Source organism: Sebastes umbrosus, chromosome 15 (genome assembly GCF_015220745.1).
Source record: "Sebastes umbrosus isolate fSebUmb1 chromosome 15, fSebUmb1.pri, whole genome shotgun sequence".
NCBI classification, from domain to species: domain Eukaryota; kingdom Metazoa; phylum Chordata; class Actinopteri; order Perciformes; family Sebastidae; genus Sebastes; species Sebastes umbrosus.
Window position 1 is genome coordinate 436,317 of NC_051283.1, and position 14,698 is coordinate 451,014.

General features: G+C 40.4%; 1 protein-coding gene across 2 annotated transcripts in view; it reads left to right on the top strand.

Moving 5' to 3' along the window:
- The window catches only part of grin2da (glutamate receptor, ionotropic, N-methyl D-aspartate 2D, a), a 301,745-nt gene that overhangs the window by 212,265 nt on the left and 74,782 nt on the right, over window positions 1-14,698 (top strand). For both annotated transcript variants that reach the window (XM_037794079.1, XM_037794080.1), the window contains exons 8-9: window positions 3,338-3,543; window positions 9,650-9,818. In XM_037794079.1, the coding sequence (XP_037650007.1) occupies window positions 3,338-3,543; window positions 9,650-9,818 (375 nt within the window). The remainder of the gene's footprint in view (window positions 1-3,337; window positions 3,544-9,649; window positions 9,819-14,698) is intronic.

Consider the following 14,698-nt stretch of genomic DNA (forward strand, 5'->3'; position numbering starts at 1 on the left):
CTATTCTCATCAGTATTCTTTTTATTAAAGGGTCCTTTGGTGCTCAGATAGTGATGAGTTTTACCGTTGCAGCAGCAGCAGTGATTTGTTTCTAATGAACAGAAGAGGAGCTGCGTTTCAATGAGCCGACACAGCCACTGTGGCTGAACAGACAAAGAAAAATATATCTCAAATAAAATATTCTATAAAGCAGCTATCGATTGTTTTGGGATAATAGTAGCAGATCACATTATTGATCCCACAGAGCATTTTGAAAGCAATGACTGCAAAAGTACTTATTGTTCAAGTCAATGCATATCGGAGTGTTCATTTTGGACATAATGCACATTATTGATTCCTCCAAATAGTGCACCCCAAACTATCAAGTCCTCTGAGCAGTGAACCTCAGATTATTGATTGTAATGGAAATATCAAAACTAGACATGGAGAGACTAAAAGTGATTATGACTGAGCTCCATTTCTTCAGAACTGAAGTGATTGCAGTATATCTTTGTATGTGGTGGAGTTTAACTTGTTTTTAATGCAATATTGTGGCAAGGAGATCGTTAAACATGGTATAGAATCTGTGCTGTTTGTTATATGTGAATATAACTTTATTTTTATTTTTTTTACTTTAAATTGGATTTAATGTTTCTGTTTTCATTGAGTCTCATAACATTTTGATGAAAATCTAAAGGTCTGTCTGAGCTCCATGGTAACAGAGAAGCACAGAATACCAGATCATATTCCATCCCTGCCTTCTGCTGGGCTGGCAATCCAGGGATTCAGCCCCTGTCTGCGCCGTGTGTGTGTGTGTGTGTGTGTGTGTGTGTGTGTGTGTGTGTGTGCGTGTGTGTGTGTGCGTGTGTGTGTGTGTGTGTGTGTGTGCATATAAATGTCTTTTTTTTTGTGTTTTTTGTTTATAGAGCGGTGGAAAGCATTTAGTTCAGTTAATGCAAAACACGTTAGAGGGGTGAACTGGAGGACAAATGAGCATAAAAGATCAACTTATTATTTTGTTCCATAATGAACTGTTGGATCTGGCTATTATTATTTATGCAGCAGAGAGAGAGAGAGAGAGAGAGAGAGAGAGACAGAGAGGAGCTGAAACAAAAAGAGAGGGACAGAAAGTGCATAAAAGATCAGGTGAGTGAGGTTGGTACAACGTGCCAGGTGCTCTTTGCTCTTTACATCGCTCTGTTGTCTGTATCTCTGGTCCTTGTGTTAATGTATTGAGGGGCCAAAATGAATAATCATGAATAACAATGTGGTAGTGTGTTGGTGCACTTATTTGCTGTTGTGCCTGTTAGATTTGGGTAGAATTATGTGTTCTTGTGACTTGTTTGTATGTGTCTCTGTGTATGCATTTTTGCTGGTAAAGTGTAGAATATTATGCTTGCACCTGTGCTTTTGTGTGTGTGTGTGTGTGTGTGTGTGTGAGTGAGAGTACTTGTATTCATGGCGTTGTGGGGACATCAGTCTCCACGGTGCATTATGGGGATGTGACCTCTCATCTGGGGACAAGAAGCTGGGCCTGGTTGCACCAGCTGTTTGTAAGTTCAAATTTAGCCAAGTTACAATGCAAGTGTGATTTATGCCTCTCTCAATGAAGGTTGCACCACACAAACTAGCTTATACTCTAAGTAGAGATTAGTTGTTATACAATGGTATTATTCATAATATTTACATGTACTAACTGCCAGGTACAAGTGACTGATAAGTGACCTGGTTTATGACCTGGTTTTAGAGAGAAGATTAGGATTAGTTCAAGACGTGTAGTGATTATAGTTAAGGTTTAGGTAAATATATAAACAATCTCCTCACAAGTGACAAAACCTGTGTATGTGTGTGTTTAAAGAGGCTTTGCATGATTTTTCACAAATCCCAACAGCCACATCTGGCACCATCAGGGAGATCCACAGGGAATCGGCTGTATGCAAATACCATCGAAATATGTGACACCACAGCTAGAAAAATGACAAAATATAAAAAGAGCGAGTTGCTGTGTTGTGGCTGCACATCCATCCAGTAACATCCTCAATCGATGTGAACACATCTGTTTACACATGTAGGTCACAGTGACACTGTAAACTGTCTGTTTAGTGTCAGTTTCTGCCCCAAAATACCACGTTGCAGCATGAAAAAAGCTCAGTTAACATGCACAAACTGCTCATTATACAAGACTACCAATGCAAAGACACACTGTTGTGTAACATCACCCCCATTAATCCAGAACTGTGCAGGAAGAAGCATGCAGCTTTAGATAAGGGGAAAAGATACGAGTGGAAACGTGAGCTAAGAGAAGACTCAAAAGTCAAAGGACTTTACCGAGTTGTGAGGTCTCTGATATTCTGTGATTAGTAGTGATGTCAGTTGAGGCTTTCTGTAGAGCTGAGGGTATAGAATCCCAAATAAAGACAACAGCATCAACTTCACTTTAGTTGGTTTAGTTGGTTAGCAATCATCATGAGTGAGGACTCAACTACATGTAAAATGTCAAACCAGGACAGAAGCAGCACAATGCTCCAGATTCACACTGGAGGAGCCAATTTTAGACATCTGATACAGACCTCTTTTTACAGAAGGAGGCTTTTTTGCCATCATTAAATCACACAATAGACACATGCACGGAGAAGGGGAATGGCTGGCAACGGATGTACCAAGCAATTCAAACGACTGGGACACAAGAAGGATGCTGCAGGTTCCAAAACTCTTTGACAAAACATTTGAAAAAATAGCTGCCAAAATATATATTTTTTATACAGCTGTTTTCAACCACTGGGCAGCATTCTGGACACAAATCAAGGAGTGTCCTTTTAAAGTGATACTGTTACAGGGAATGCTAGTTTTTCCTCGATGCATTAGCTTCCCAGTAAACATGGATTGGTTGATTTGCAGGTGTCATTGTTAAAACCAGGTTGATTTTGGGATATCTTTATGTCACAATAATTAAATATGTTGCTAACTAAACATTGAAATGTAGTCCTTACATATTTCTTGAAGCAAAGGTTATATGTAACCTAGCCATCTAAAAATTTGAATCACATTTAACACAGTTTTAACCTGTTCCGTAACATATTTTCATCTGCAAATGACCAAATGTGTGCATGCTTATTGTGTGCAAACAGCAAGGAACATTAGAGATACGTAGTTGTCATACTAGGTAACATCTTTAACTGCTAATTAGGTGACATTATCCAGGCCAAAACACAAAACTGATCAGATGTGTCATTGATGAATGACTCAAATGTTCTGCAGACATTTATTAAAAGCATGTGATCAGCAGTTTGTTCTAAGCCACTGTTGCCCAAGAACTGAAGACTTGAGCATCTGCGTTTGTGTGTTCATTCCCATCCAGGTTGGCTGGTGGGAGAACGGCCACCTGCGTCTGCGTTACCATCCCTGGTCTCGCTACGGCTCCTTCCTGAAGCCTCTGGATGACTCCCAGCACCTCCGAGTGGTTACCTTGGAGGAGAGGCCCTTTGTCATCGTGGAGCCGGCTGACCCGGGTACCAGCTCCTGTATCCGTGACTCTGTACCCTGTCGGATGCCCGTCAACACAAGGTAACACACCACAGCCCCGGGATATGAAACACAACCATCACAAGCTTGGAGGAAACTTGCTTTTCATTGTATCCTAACTCTGCAAGGTTCAGTTCTCAATGGTTGGTCTCTACATCTGTATTCCTTTAATACACTAAAATAAGGCTTTATTTTACTTCTGATTTTCTCCATGATGTTGCACATATAAATACTTTTTAGGTGTATCAAAATTATACTCATTTGCCTTCCAATTTTACATGGTCAATGAAAAGGCAATTGTTAGTACCAGAACATATTTTTTCAGACTTGTACATTGCTTTGGTGCCATAAATCAGTGGTTTCTCAACAATAGTTACCAACCTTCTTGGTTTTTAACAACAGCCAGACTGCCCATTATATCCATTAAAGCAAAATGTCACCTGCACATTTCCTTCATCACCATCAAGGTGAACGGCCTATTTTATGGTTGTTAAATTTGACTCTTGGATAGAGAATGAAAGGTTTAAAATGATCCAGCATTACAAAAGCAAACATGAGATTGTTAATGAAGTAGACTCACCAATAAAAGTGTCAGTTAAGGATGACCTGCAGTTTATTCTGGCTATAGGCAGAGAAGAACAGAATAGTATAGGTGGACTGAAACAGTTTTATACAGGAGTGGTTTAGTATAAAACAAGCAGCTTATAACCTTGATGTCTCCTAGTGGTTTCCCCTCTGAATCCTTATCAGCCTCTTATCCTCAGTGGGAAGTAGCAAAGAAGTTCCAAAAAGTGGTTAGATAGAGAGCATCTTTACACCAGAAGGGTCCAGGCTCTGATCCCTTGTGAAATTGAAATGTCTGGCCAAGCGTCCATGAACCAGACAGTAAATCTTTACCTTCTCCAGGTCTCCAGGTGCTGGTGTGCAGGGAGGAAGGGATTTAAAGAAATAATCAAATTATCCCAGGGAGGAAAAGAAGTTTCCTCACGGCAGCTATACAGTAGATACGTTAAATGTCAAAAGGTACCATTTGAAAGCATGCAATTAAGAACAAGGCATGTTTTTGCTACAGATGCTCATTAAAACCATAAAAGAAACTTGATACCATGCAGCAAAGTAAAGTTAATTGTCTTTTAATCAATCCACATAATTAGAATCATGGAGCAAAAGATCCGGGCTGCATCCCTTCCAACACTTTAACTTATTGTGAACCACTAGGCGACTCATAAAATGATACGTACTAAAATATAGCACCAACATGAGACCGATTCAATACTGATTCATGATAACTGCAGAGAGATTTTACTTTCTTATCATGTGTCATATATAGAATATACTGTACAATAATAGCAGACTGCTTTATAATCAGCGTTTCTCTGGTTTCATGTACATAATGAGGTTCATTTGAGGCAAAAGTAAGTCAAGACAGAGGGTGTGTGTGTGTGTGTGTGTGTGTGTGTGCGCGCCTGCTCTGGGCTCCTGGTCTATCCCAGATAAGCTTCCTTCCTGCCAGCACATGACCTGGCCAATGGGAAGATAAGGACTTCATCCTCCATCACTTGTATTGGCTGAGAGAAGTTTGCTCTCTTGTTAATCAACCTACTTTGACCCAGGTTATTTTTTCCTTCCTCACTTGCTTGTCTTTTTGTCTGATACATATATATTTGATGTACTGTTTTACTTTTATGTACTATTTGATGTACTGTGTAATTGACTTGCTTGTTTCTTGACCTGTCACAGTGTATTTCCTCTGATGTTGCTGCAGTGCAGTGGCTAACATGTTTTATGCTTTCATTTCCTGCTGGCATTACCGTCAAGGTCATGATTTGTTTGTTTAAAATGAACATGCATATGAATTACTGGGGCCCAATCAAACACTTAAACATAACTGCCTTTTACTCAATATACTTCCCAATTTTGATGAGGACCACTTCACACATGTAAATGGCCTTGCATTTATATAGCACTTTTCTAGTCTTCCGACCACTCAAAGCACTTTACACTACATGTCAGCATTCACCCATTCACACACATTCATACACTGATGTTAACATTCACACATTCATACACTGATGGCAGAGGCTGCTAAGGTGCCAACTCTGCCCATCAGGATCTAATCTAAATACTCATTCACACACCGATGGCTTTTGGGGTTAATTTGGGGTTAAGTGTCTTGCTCAAGGACACATCGACATGAGCAGCTGGGGATCGAACCACCGACCTTCCGATTGGTGAACGACCTGCTCTACCCTCTGAGCCACAGCCGCCACCCACATGTGACATGTCTTAATCTCAATCAGTCACTTATTGCATAATAATAAATGACTGAGATATTGGGCTTTGAAATGACCATGTAGGGGTGTATATGCTAGTTCAAAAATGGGAAATGAATGAATGTGCATCCAAACTTCCAGGCATCTTGTGCAAAACTGCAGATATGTACCTGCTCACTAAGAGTGGACAGACAGAGTAAGCTACTAGCTGGTGAATATAGTGGAGCTGTTAGAGACAGATATTGCCCTCAAAAGTTGGTGGAGACCAAGCCAGAGCTTAAAGAGAGAGAAAGAACAATAACACAACTCCAAATTAATGTTTTGCTTTGTTACAGCCGGCAACCTCCAGTCCTGAGAAGTGAAGCCAATGCTGAAGAGCCTTAAACCTGCATTCTGTCTACCAGCCAACAGGGGGCGACTCCTCTGGTTCTATAGAAGTCTATGAGAAAATTAGCCTAAGTCTCTTGATTTATTACCTCAGTAAACATTGTAAACATGAGTTTATGGTCTCAATCACTAGTTTCAAGTCTTCTTCAATACAGCATGATGTTCATTTAGTAAATTAATTCAATTCAATTCAATTCAATTTATTTTTATATAGCGTCAAATCACAACAGAAGTTATCTCAGGACACTTTATATATAGAGCAGGTCTATGACCGTACACCATAGTTTAGAGACCCAACAAGATCCACCAAGCGCACTGTGGCCAGGAAAAACTCCCCGTTTAGTGGGAAGAAACCTGGAGCAGAACCTGAGAGAGAGCGAGAGAGAGACAGAGAGAGAGAGAGAGAGAGAGAGAGAGAGAGAGAGAAGCAGCCATAATAATAGCCCAGCAGCTGTAATAACTAATACAAATAGGACTAATAACACAAAACCAATAGTAGTGGATGTAAAGGAGTGATAATACAACTATCAGAATTGATGTCATTGGGTCGTCCTCAGACGGGCTTTCAAGCGGAGCTTCCAGCTGTCTCAGTCCTCCATACATCTGGCTAGCTCGCCAGCACTGTCCAGCATCCCTCCTCAGTACGTCCATGTATGTTGGTGTGGGACGTCCCTGTGATCGATGCCCGTGCGTTGGTTCCCGCAGCATCAGCATGCTTGCTGGGAGTTCTTGATGTCTTTGGCAGTGACTGAGAAGTCTCATCCTCCAGGCTGCCACTTTGTCACTTAGCCTTGGTAGTCCCTTGTTAGCATTGGTAGTCCCTAGTACAGACGGAATTAATTAATGATGGTAGCAGTTGGTGTCAAGCAGGCACCGGACGCGGTAGCAGATGCAACCACAATCCAGGTGAAATGATGATCCCATTTCGAGTCATATAGACCATAAAGCAGGGGATGCTTTAGGGCGGGGCTACCTTGTGATTGACAGGTCGCTACCACGATGTTGTCTGGTCTGGGAGTTGTCCACGTTGTCTTATAACTTTCACCCTTTCACAGAGTTTCAGTTAATGCAATTTAACTGTAATATTTTGGTCGCCTAAAAACGTCTTATTCAGAGTTCAGTTGTACTTAGCTCGTCCTTCTGGTGTCACTTCTGGTTTCAAAAAAACAAGATGACGACGGCCAAAAAGACAAAATGACTAACTCAAGACTTCAAGACTACGTCCACTTGGTATGCACTCTGTGTTCTGTTGTTGTTATTTATAGCAATATAACCTTTATAAAGTCACATAATGTCTGAAAGCTCTGTGGCAAAACAATTTCATATTGCTGCTTCTCATGATTAGACGCTATTAATCACTTAAATGTGATGCCTCTTCAGTTAATTACCTGCTTTCATCTCAGTTCTGTGGTGAACACTGTCGTAACATGATGCGTCTGCTTGCTAGTTAGCACCCGAACTGCTAGCAAAGTTGTTGTGCATATACTGTATGAAAACATTTAATATACTAATTGTGTTTCCGTACATCATGTGGGAGGATTTTATGTAGGTTAACATTATGTCAATAATGGGAATTTATTTGCACATACACAAGAAGAGAATCATGGCTGTGACCATATTGCCAGTGAAAATTCACAATAACACAATTTTCTATTTCCTTTTTAATCTCTGCTAAATAAAGACCAGACTTCATTCGTAGAAAAAGATGTTTGCAAATCTACGATAATACAGGAGTGAAGTGGCCACCCTCATGAGTTTGATGTGACTTGTACTGTGGCTTGTAGTAAAAAACATCTGTGCAAGTTGTGTTGCTAGGTAACAGAGCCAAGATGTTGCCATAAGAGTCTCAGGGTCCATCAAATGTGCACTTTGTATGGACAGCTGATAGAGGGCACATCAGCCACTTGACTGATAGTGATTGAAATGCACTTTGATTCATATATATGTGACCTGCTCTTGATGCTTTCATGGTGAAGTGTTCACTGGATGACATCTCACAGGAAAGAGGCTTTCAGAGGCCTTTGTAGAATATATTTTTTTCTAATTTTAGACGGCATCCAAGAGCACAAAATGGAGTTTAATTATGTTTTAATAATGCAGCTCTCTGACCTGTCAAGCATTGCCTCTCCAAACACAACAGCCCAAACTGTGAGTGGATTGATACTGACAATCTCTTGCCAATAATTCATGTCTTCCTTGCCTTCCTCAGTCTCCCATTCTTCCAACAATAATACTAATAATACATTTCATTTAATGGTGCCTTCCACGGCATTCAAGGTCACCTTACATCACAATAAAATATCAATGAAATTAACAATAAAACATATAATATAACACCAGTAATCTATAGCGCTTTGACTGGTCGGAAGACTAGAAAAACGCTATATAAATGCAAGTCCATCCATTTAATAAAACATCGATGAAATCAATAAGACATATTAAACAACAATGAGTTATAAGATGTGTGTGTGTGTGTGTGTGTGTGTGTGTGTGTGTGTGTGTGTGCGTGTGTGTGTATGTGTGTGTGTGAGTGTTAAAATAAGAAGCAGTTGTTGCAGTTGAAGTGAGTTAGCTAGTTTAAAACGATGGCTCTTAAGAGCAGTTTTGAATTGTGTAATGGATTCCAGTATGTGGATGTGAGGGGGAAGTTTGGGTGCAGCGTCGGAGGAGAAGGCCTTGGCACCCATTGTGCTGAGGTTGATAGCTGGTAGTGCCAGTAGACCTGCTGATGAAGACCACAGGGAGCTGGAGGGAGTTTATTTCTTGAGATAAGCAGGGGAAAGATTAGGAAGAGCTTTAAATGTTAATAACAATGAATTCCTCTGGTACATTCTCCCTGTCTCTTAGGTCAGCACTAAAAGTCTCCTAAAAAATATGTTCCCATACAACTAAATTACATTCTCAATTACGTTTGGAAGGAAACGTATATTGTCCAGGATTACGTTTGTCTTTTACAAACAGAAATACCTTTGTATCAGCGGACGGCCACAGCGAGGGACGTAGTACAACGAGCGACGCGCAGAGCAGGTGACGTAGTATATGGAGTTACCATGATGGCGGGAGGTGAGGGGGTTCGTGTCCCCGTGCATTTCTTGCATTTTTGTTGTGTTTTAAGTCATTTTAAGCCAAACAATTTTTTAACTAAGCCTAACCAAGTAGTTTTGTTCTGCTTTCATGTTTTGTTTCCATTTCCAACGTTAATCACTTGTTTAAATTTGTTTAAAACCACGACCGTAATCCAGGATAAAATACGTTTCCCTCAAAACGTTATTCACTTTAGTTGTATGGAAACATGTTTTTGTGGAAGACAGGTTGCTTAGGTACTCACATGTTCATTCCTCTAGCTGCACACTCTCCCTCTATTTCTTTTTCTAGATCAGCCAAGCAGCACATCCAGGTCAACAAGTCCTCCCTAAAACATCTTCAAATCCCATAAAAAGCATCTTCACTATCTCACCTATCTATTTCTCCTCACACCATCTCCTCAGCTTGGTGGTGGATGGCACCGGGCCCATGAAGCATTGCTGCAAAGGGTTCTGCATCGACGTCCTCAAGCGACTGGCAAAAATTGTGGGTTTCACCTATGACCTTTACCTGGTGACCAACGGGAGGCACGGGAAGAACATTGATGGGGAGTGGAACGGCATGGTCGGAGAGGTGAGGATCTTTACATTCATTTGAATGTTTATTCTGACGTTCAGTGCTACAATTTCAGCATATTATATATACTGTATATGTTGAATGATAGGCTCCATGGCAACATGGTCCATCTAACCATCCATTTATCTAGCCACATATCCCGGGGACAGGTCATGTTGCTCCCTATTCCAGGCAAGGTTGCTCAGTTTCAAAGATGGTTAGCATGCTATAAACTTAGCATGTATCTCAAAACAACAAATGCAGAATCTTTAAAGCAAATTGGAGGTTGACTTCAACAAGTTTAAACCTTTGAAGGTTTTTTGCAAAGATAATTATAAGCATACTCAGTAAAATTTAATAAATTCCGAGTATAATATTGTGTGCTGCTAAGGCATTGTCTCATTCATTACAAATTTTAATGAAGTACAATATTAAGGAATTGTAATCAAACTAAGAGAAAATACATGACAAAGTATCCACACATAACCTAATAAATGTTTTATGTCCATCTTTTACCTGCAGCCCAATCATAAATGAGTATTTAAGCCACATATTGATGCAATAATAATGAATATGTTTAGTCAGCATCTTTGCAAATTGACTAATATTTGCATTCTTTCCGACTATGAGTGACAGGATCAATATTGTTATGTGCATCAGCACAGAGCTGGATTAACCTAGTTTAGCATGAAGTCTGGAAGCAGGGGAAACATTGTCCAATGTGAAAACAACATGACTACCAATGGCTTTAACACACATTCATCTTATTAGCATGTTGTATCTCGTTTGTGTAACCAGCCACAGGTGATAATTAGTGATGCACTTCCTGTGTCAGGCAGCCCAAACAAAAGAGAGGACTGTCACAACCTATACATAAACAGAAATGTAAAAATGACTTTGACAAGCTGATTCTCTGTGTTAAGCTAGGCTAACCTTGGCTAGGCTAGCATTGGCTAGGCTAACCTTGGCTAGGCTAACATTGTCCTGGCTCCAGCTCTGCACTTCATTTACACACCTAAGATTGCTCCAAGCTTCTCACTAATTCATAAGCAATAATATAAACTCACAACAAATAAACATCACAGTGAAACACACCCCGAAAAAAAATAGAAGAAACAGTTCACTTTGCCTCTCCGGGCTTCCGTAGGTGAGAGATGAAATACGTGTGTGTGTTCAGTGAGACCTGAAGAAGATGCAGCGAGCAGACTGCACCTCCGCTGGGAGTTGTTTACTGGAACGTTTAGCAGCCCACATCACAAACCCACCGTGACCCTTCTCTGTGTGGGGCTCACTGACATATTGTAGCGTTGTTTTTAATTCTCCATTTTTCCTGTATAGTAGCATCGTCGTTTTTCTTATTCAGATTATTTTATTCCTTTGTTGTGTTTATAAAAAGGGGGTTCGATTCGAGGGCTCCCGTGAAATTCTTTTTATCCTGCTTGAAATCCTTTAAAACACAACCCAGCGAGAGAGGATTGGACCCGAATTGAAGAAGAACAGAGAAAATATGGAGGGAGGCTGTCAGAAAGATTAGTGCTGGAGAAACTGAGAGAGAGAGAGGACAACACAGACTGTGAGACTGTTTATACATGACTGTGTGTGTGTGTGTGTGTGTGTGTGTGTTGGCAGATACACTGCTGTTTCCATGATGCCAATCCCCCTCTGGTGGCTGGATTAATGAAGTTGGTTTAACATGTAGTTAGACAGGGGATGCAAATTAGCACAGTGTGTGTGTGTGTGTGTGTGTGTGTAGTCTTGTATCTCTATCTTTGTGAGGACCATGGTTTTGAGAGAAGAAGATGTGAGGACATGTTTCCAGTGCTCACTTCTTTTTAGGCTTACGGGTCACGTTTTAGGGTTAATGTTAGAGTGAGGTTTAGGTTAGGGTTAGGAAAATAGCACTCTCCCATTTGACAATAATTTGACATCCCATTATTACCTAAGTCTGTTTACACAACCCAGTCTCACTCCCAAATCGTCAAATAGCGCAGGTTGGGCAGCGGCACCCTTTAATGACAGTACGTGGCGAATCGGGCTTTCAGCTAACTCCAATGTAAACCCCCCCGTGGCGTTATTCGACGGTTGGAGCAAGTATTAATAGTGCTTTGTATTGAGTTGAAATGATATCTTTCAATTTATGATATACTGTCGACCAACCATGGGAGGTTTGTCTTCTCTAGCTTTTTTCGATTGAAGCATTTCCTGTGCAATCATAAATAACTTTTATAAACTGGTTTATTTAATTCCCTATAAAAGACTTCGCCAGATCCCAAAATTCAGCACGTGTGCTTTTCTGAGCCTTGTAGCAGAAAACACAAGCAGCTCAAGCTGACCACTCGCTGTTCTTCAGGTCTCCACAGGTCTCCACATGTCTACTTAGTCACCGTAACCCCAGCATTTAGTAGATTTTTTGAGCGTGTGTGTGTTACAACCTTAACTTTATGTCTCGGGAAACTCAGGAAGAAGTAACATACTGTAACAAGTTAACCCAACCTTTGCAAAAATGGAACCAAAACTGCGAGAAAAGGCTGCTGAAGCACTTTAGCTGTAACAATACATGACATTTATTTATTTGAAAATGTTTAACAGAGAAACCAACAAATATATCAGAAATGGAAGCAAAAAAAAGGCAACAGTGTCTCCAAGGCCACAATAATAAAGAAAAAGCCCTCACAAACTAGAAAATCAAAACTCACTTAGTCTACCGAATCAAATAAAAAGACAATGTTACAGTAAACTCCCCAACTAACCACAAAACACACCTGAAACACACAGTGAGAGAGAAAGCTTTCTTCCAACAAGAGGCCAGAAAAAAAGCTAAAGCACATTCTCATCCCACTTTTCACATACTGCCGCTTTGTCACACCCATTGGTGTCCCTTTAGGATTAGGCATCAAAACCACTATAGTAACCCTTGGTGTCCCTTTAGGATTAGGCATCAAAACCACTATAGTAACCCTTGGTGTCCCTTTAGGATTAGGCAACAAAACCACTATAGTAACCCTTGGTGTCCCTTTAGGATTAGGTATCAAAACCACTATAGTAACCCTTGGTGTCCCTTTAGGATTAGGCAACAAAACCACTATAGTAACCCTTGGTGTCCCTTTAGGATTAGGCAACAAAACCACTATAGATAGGTTTAGGAAAGAACTACAAGAACTACTTTGTTTGTGTAGTGAAAATGACAGTGAACGAGACATGAATGAACAGCTGTAATGTGATACACTCCCAGCACACTTTCTATGAACGTTTACTGTTGCCACGGATGGCTTTACATTACAGTTAATGGAAAGCCTGGTACGTTTCATACCGGTGTTAAAGGGTGCCTTGTGCGGCGGTAACACACGCCGACGGCCGTGACAGAGCCTCGGTATTTAACGCCTTGGTAATGAGAACGGGCTGGTACACTGTATTAGCAAACACTAAGCATGTAACCTCTGAATGCTAGAAGTATAAATCCAGCTTTAGGGTTTTACAGGGTCACACACATTACGTGAAGCAGTGTGTGTGTGTGTGTGTGTGTGTGTGTGTGTGTGTGCAGATTTATGTGTCTGTGTGAATGAATGTGTGTATCTGTGAGTGTGTGTGTACTGTATGTGTGTGCGTTAACATCAACTTAACACTGACAATATCAGTATTTGCTAACAGTCCAGATGTGGTTGTTTACAATTCTTCTGTCTCAGAGAGGCCTCAGAGATGCAGGTTCTCTCTCTCTCTCTCTCTCTCTCTCTCTCTCTCTCTCTCTCTCTCTCTCTCTCTCTCTTTGTCCCCAGCTGCCTCCTGCCCAGCTTTTGTCGCTAACTCATTAAGTTGCTTAATTATGACAGCAGACAAACACGTGTGCACAGGGAGCAGCTGAGTCTGTGTGCAAACTGTTGTATCTCCCATTGTCCTCGGTTGTGTCCCGGTACCTGCAGTAGTACACTCAATTGTCGTCCTATTTGTCTCTTCACTTCCATTGTATTCTTTGGTCCATAGAAGAAGAGGAGGTTGTTCCTTCTCTATTTTTGAGAGGCAAGAGCGAGATCAAAATATAAAAAAAAAGCAATTGGTTGAAAGAAACTAAATTTAAATCTCATTATCTGGAAGAAAAAAAAGATTATTATTATTATTATTACATGATTATAATGCCTAAACAGCGACACCTGCAGGGCAATAAAGTTGTGGTGGGGGAGGAGGAGGACAGGTTCTTGAATATTTGTGTCTAGAAAGTAACCCACAAGTGGCAAAACTCTTGCATGATAGAAATGACCTTGAGTTAAGGTTAGGCATTAAGCTCTAATAGTTAAGGTTAGGCATTAAGCTCTTATAGTTAAGGTTAGGCATTAAGCTCTTATAGTTAAGGTTAGGCATTAAGCTCTTATAGTTAAGGTTAGGCATTAACCTCTAATAGTTAAGGTTAAGCATTAAGCTCTAATAGTTAAGGTTAGGCATTAAGCTCTTATAGTTAAGGTTAGGCATTAAGCTCTTATAGTTAAGGTTAGGCATTAACCTCTTATAGTTAAGGTTAGGCATTAACCTCTTATAATTAAGGTTAGGCATTAACCTCTAATAGTTAAGGTAAGGCATTAAGCTCTTATAATTAAGGTTAAGCATTAACCTCTTATAGTTAAGGTTAGGCATTAAGCTCTAATAGTTAAGGTTAGGCATTGTCCTCTAACAGTTAAGATTAGGCATTGTCCTCTAACAGTTAAGGTTAGGCATTAACCTCTAATAGTTAAGGTTAGGCATTAACCTCTAATAGTTAAGGTCAGGTTAGATCGTCGGGCAGCGAGTCTCACGAGAGTTTTTGCAAGTTTTTGCAGTTTATAGGTTACCTTCTAGACACGACCCTCCTGCTGTCCTCCTTAGGGCGGGACCTCCTATATCTATTTAATATATATTTTTTTCATGCTAAT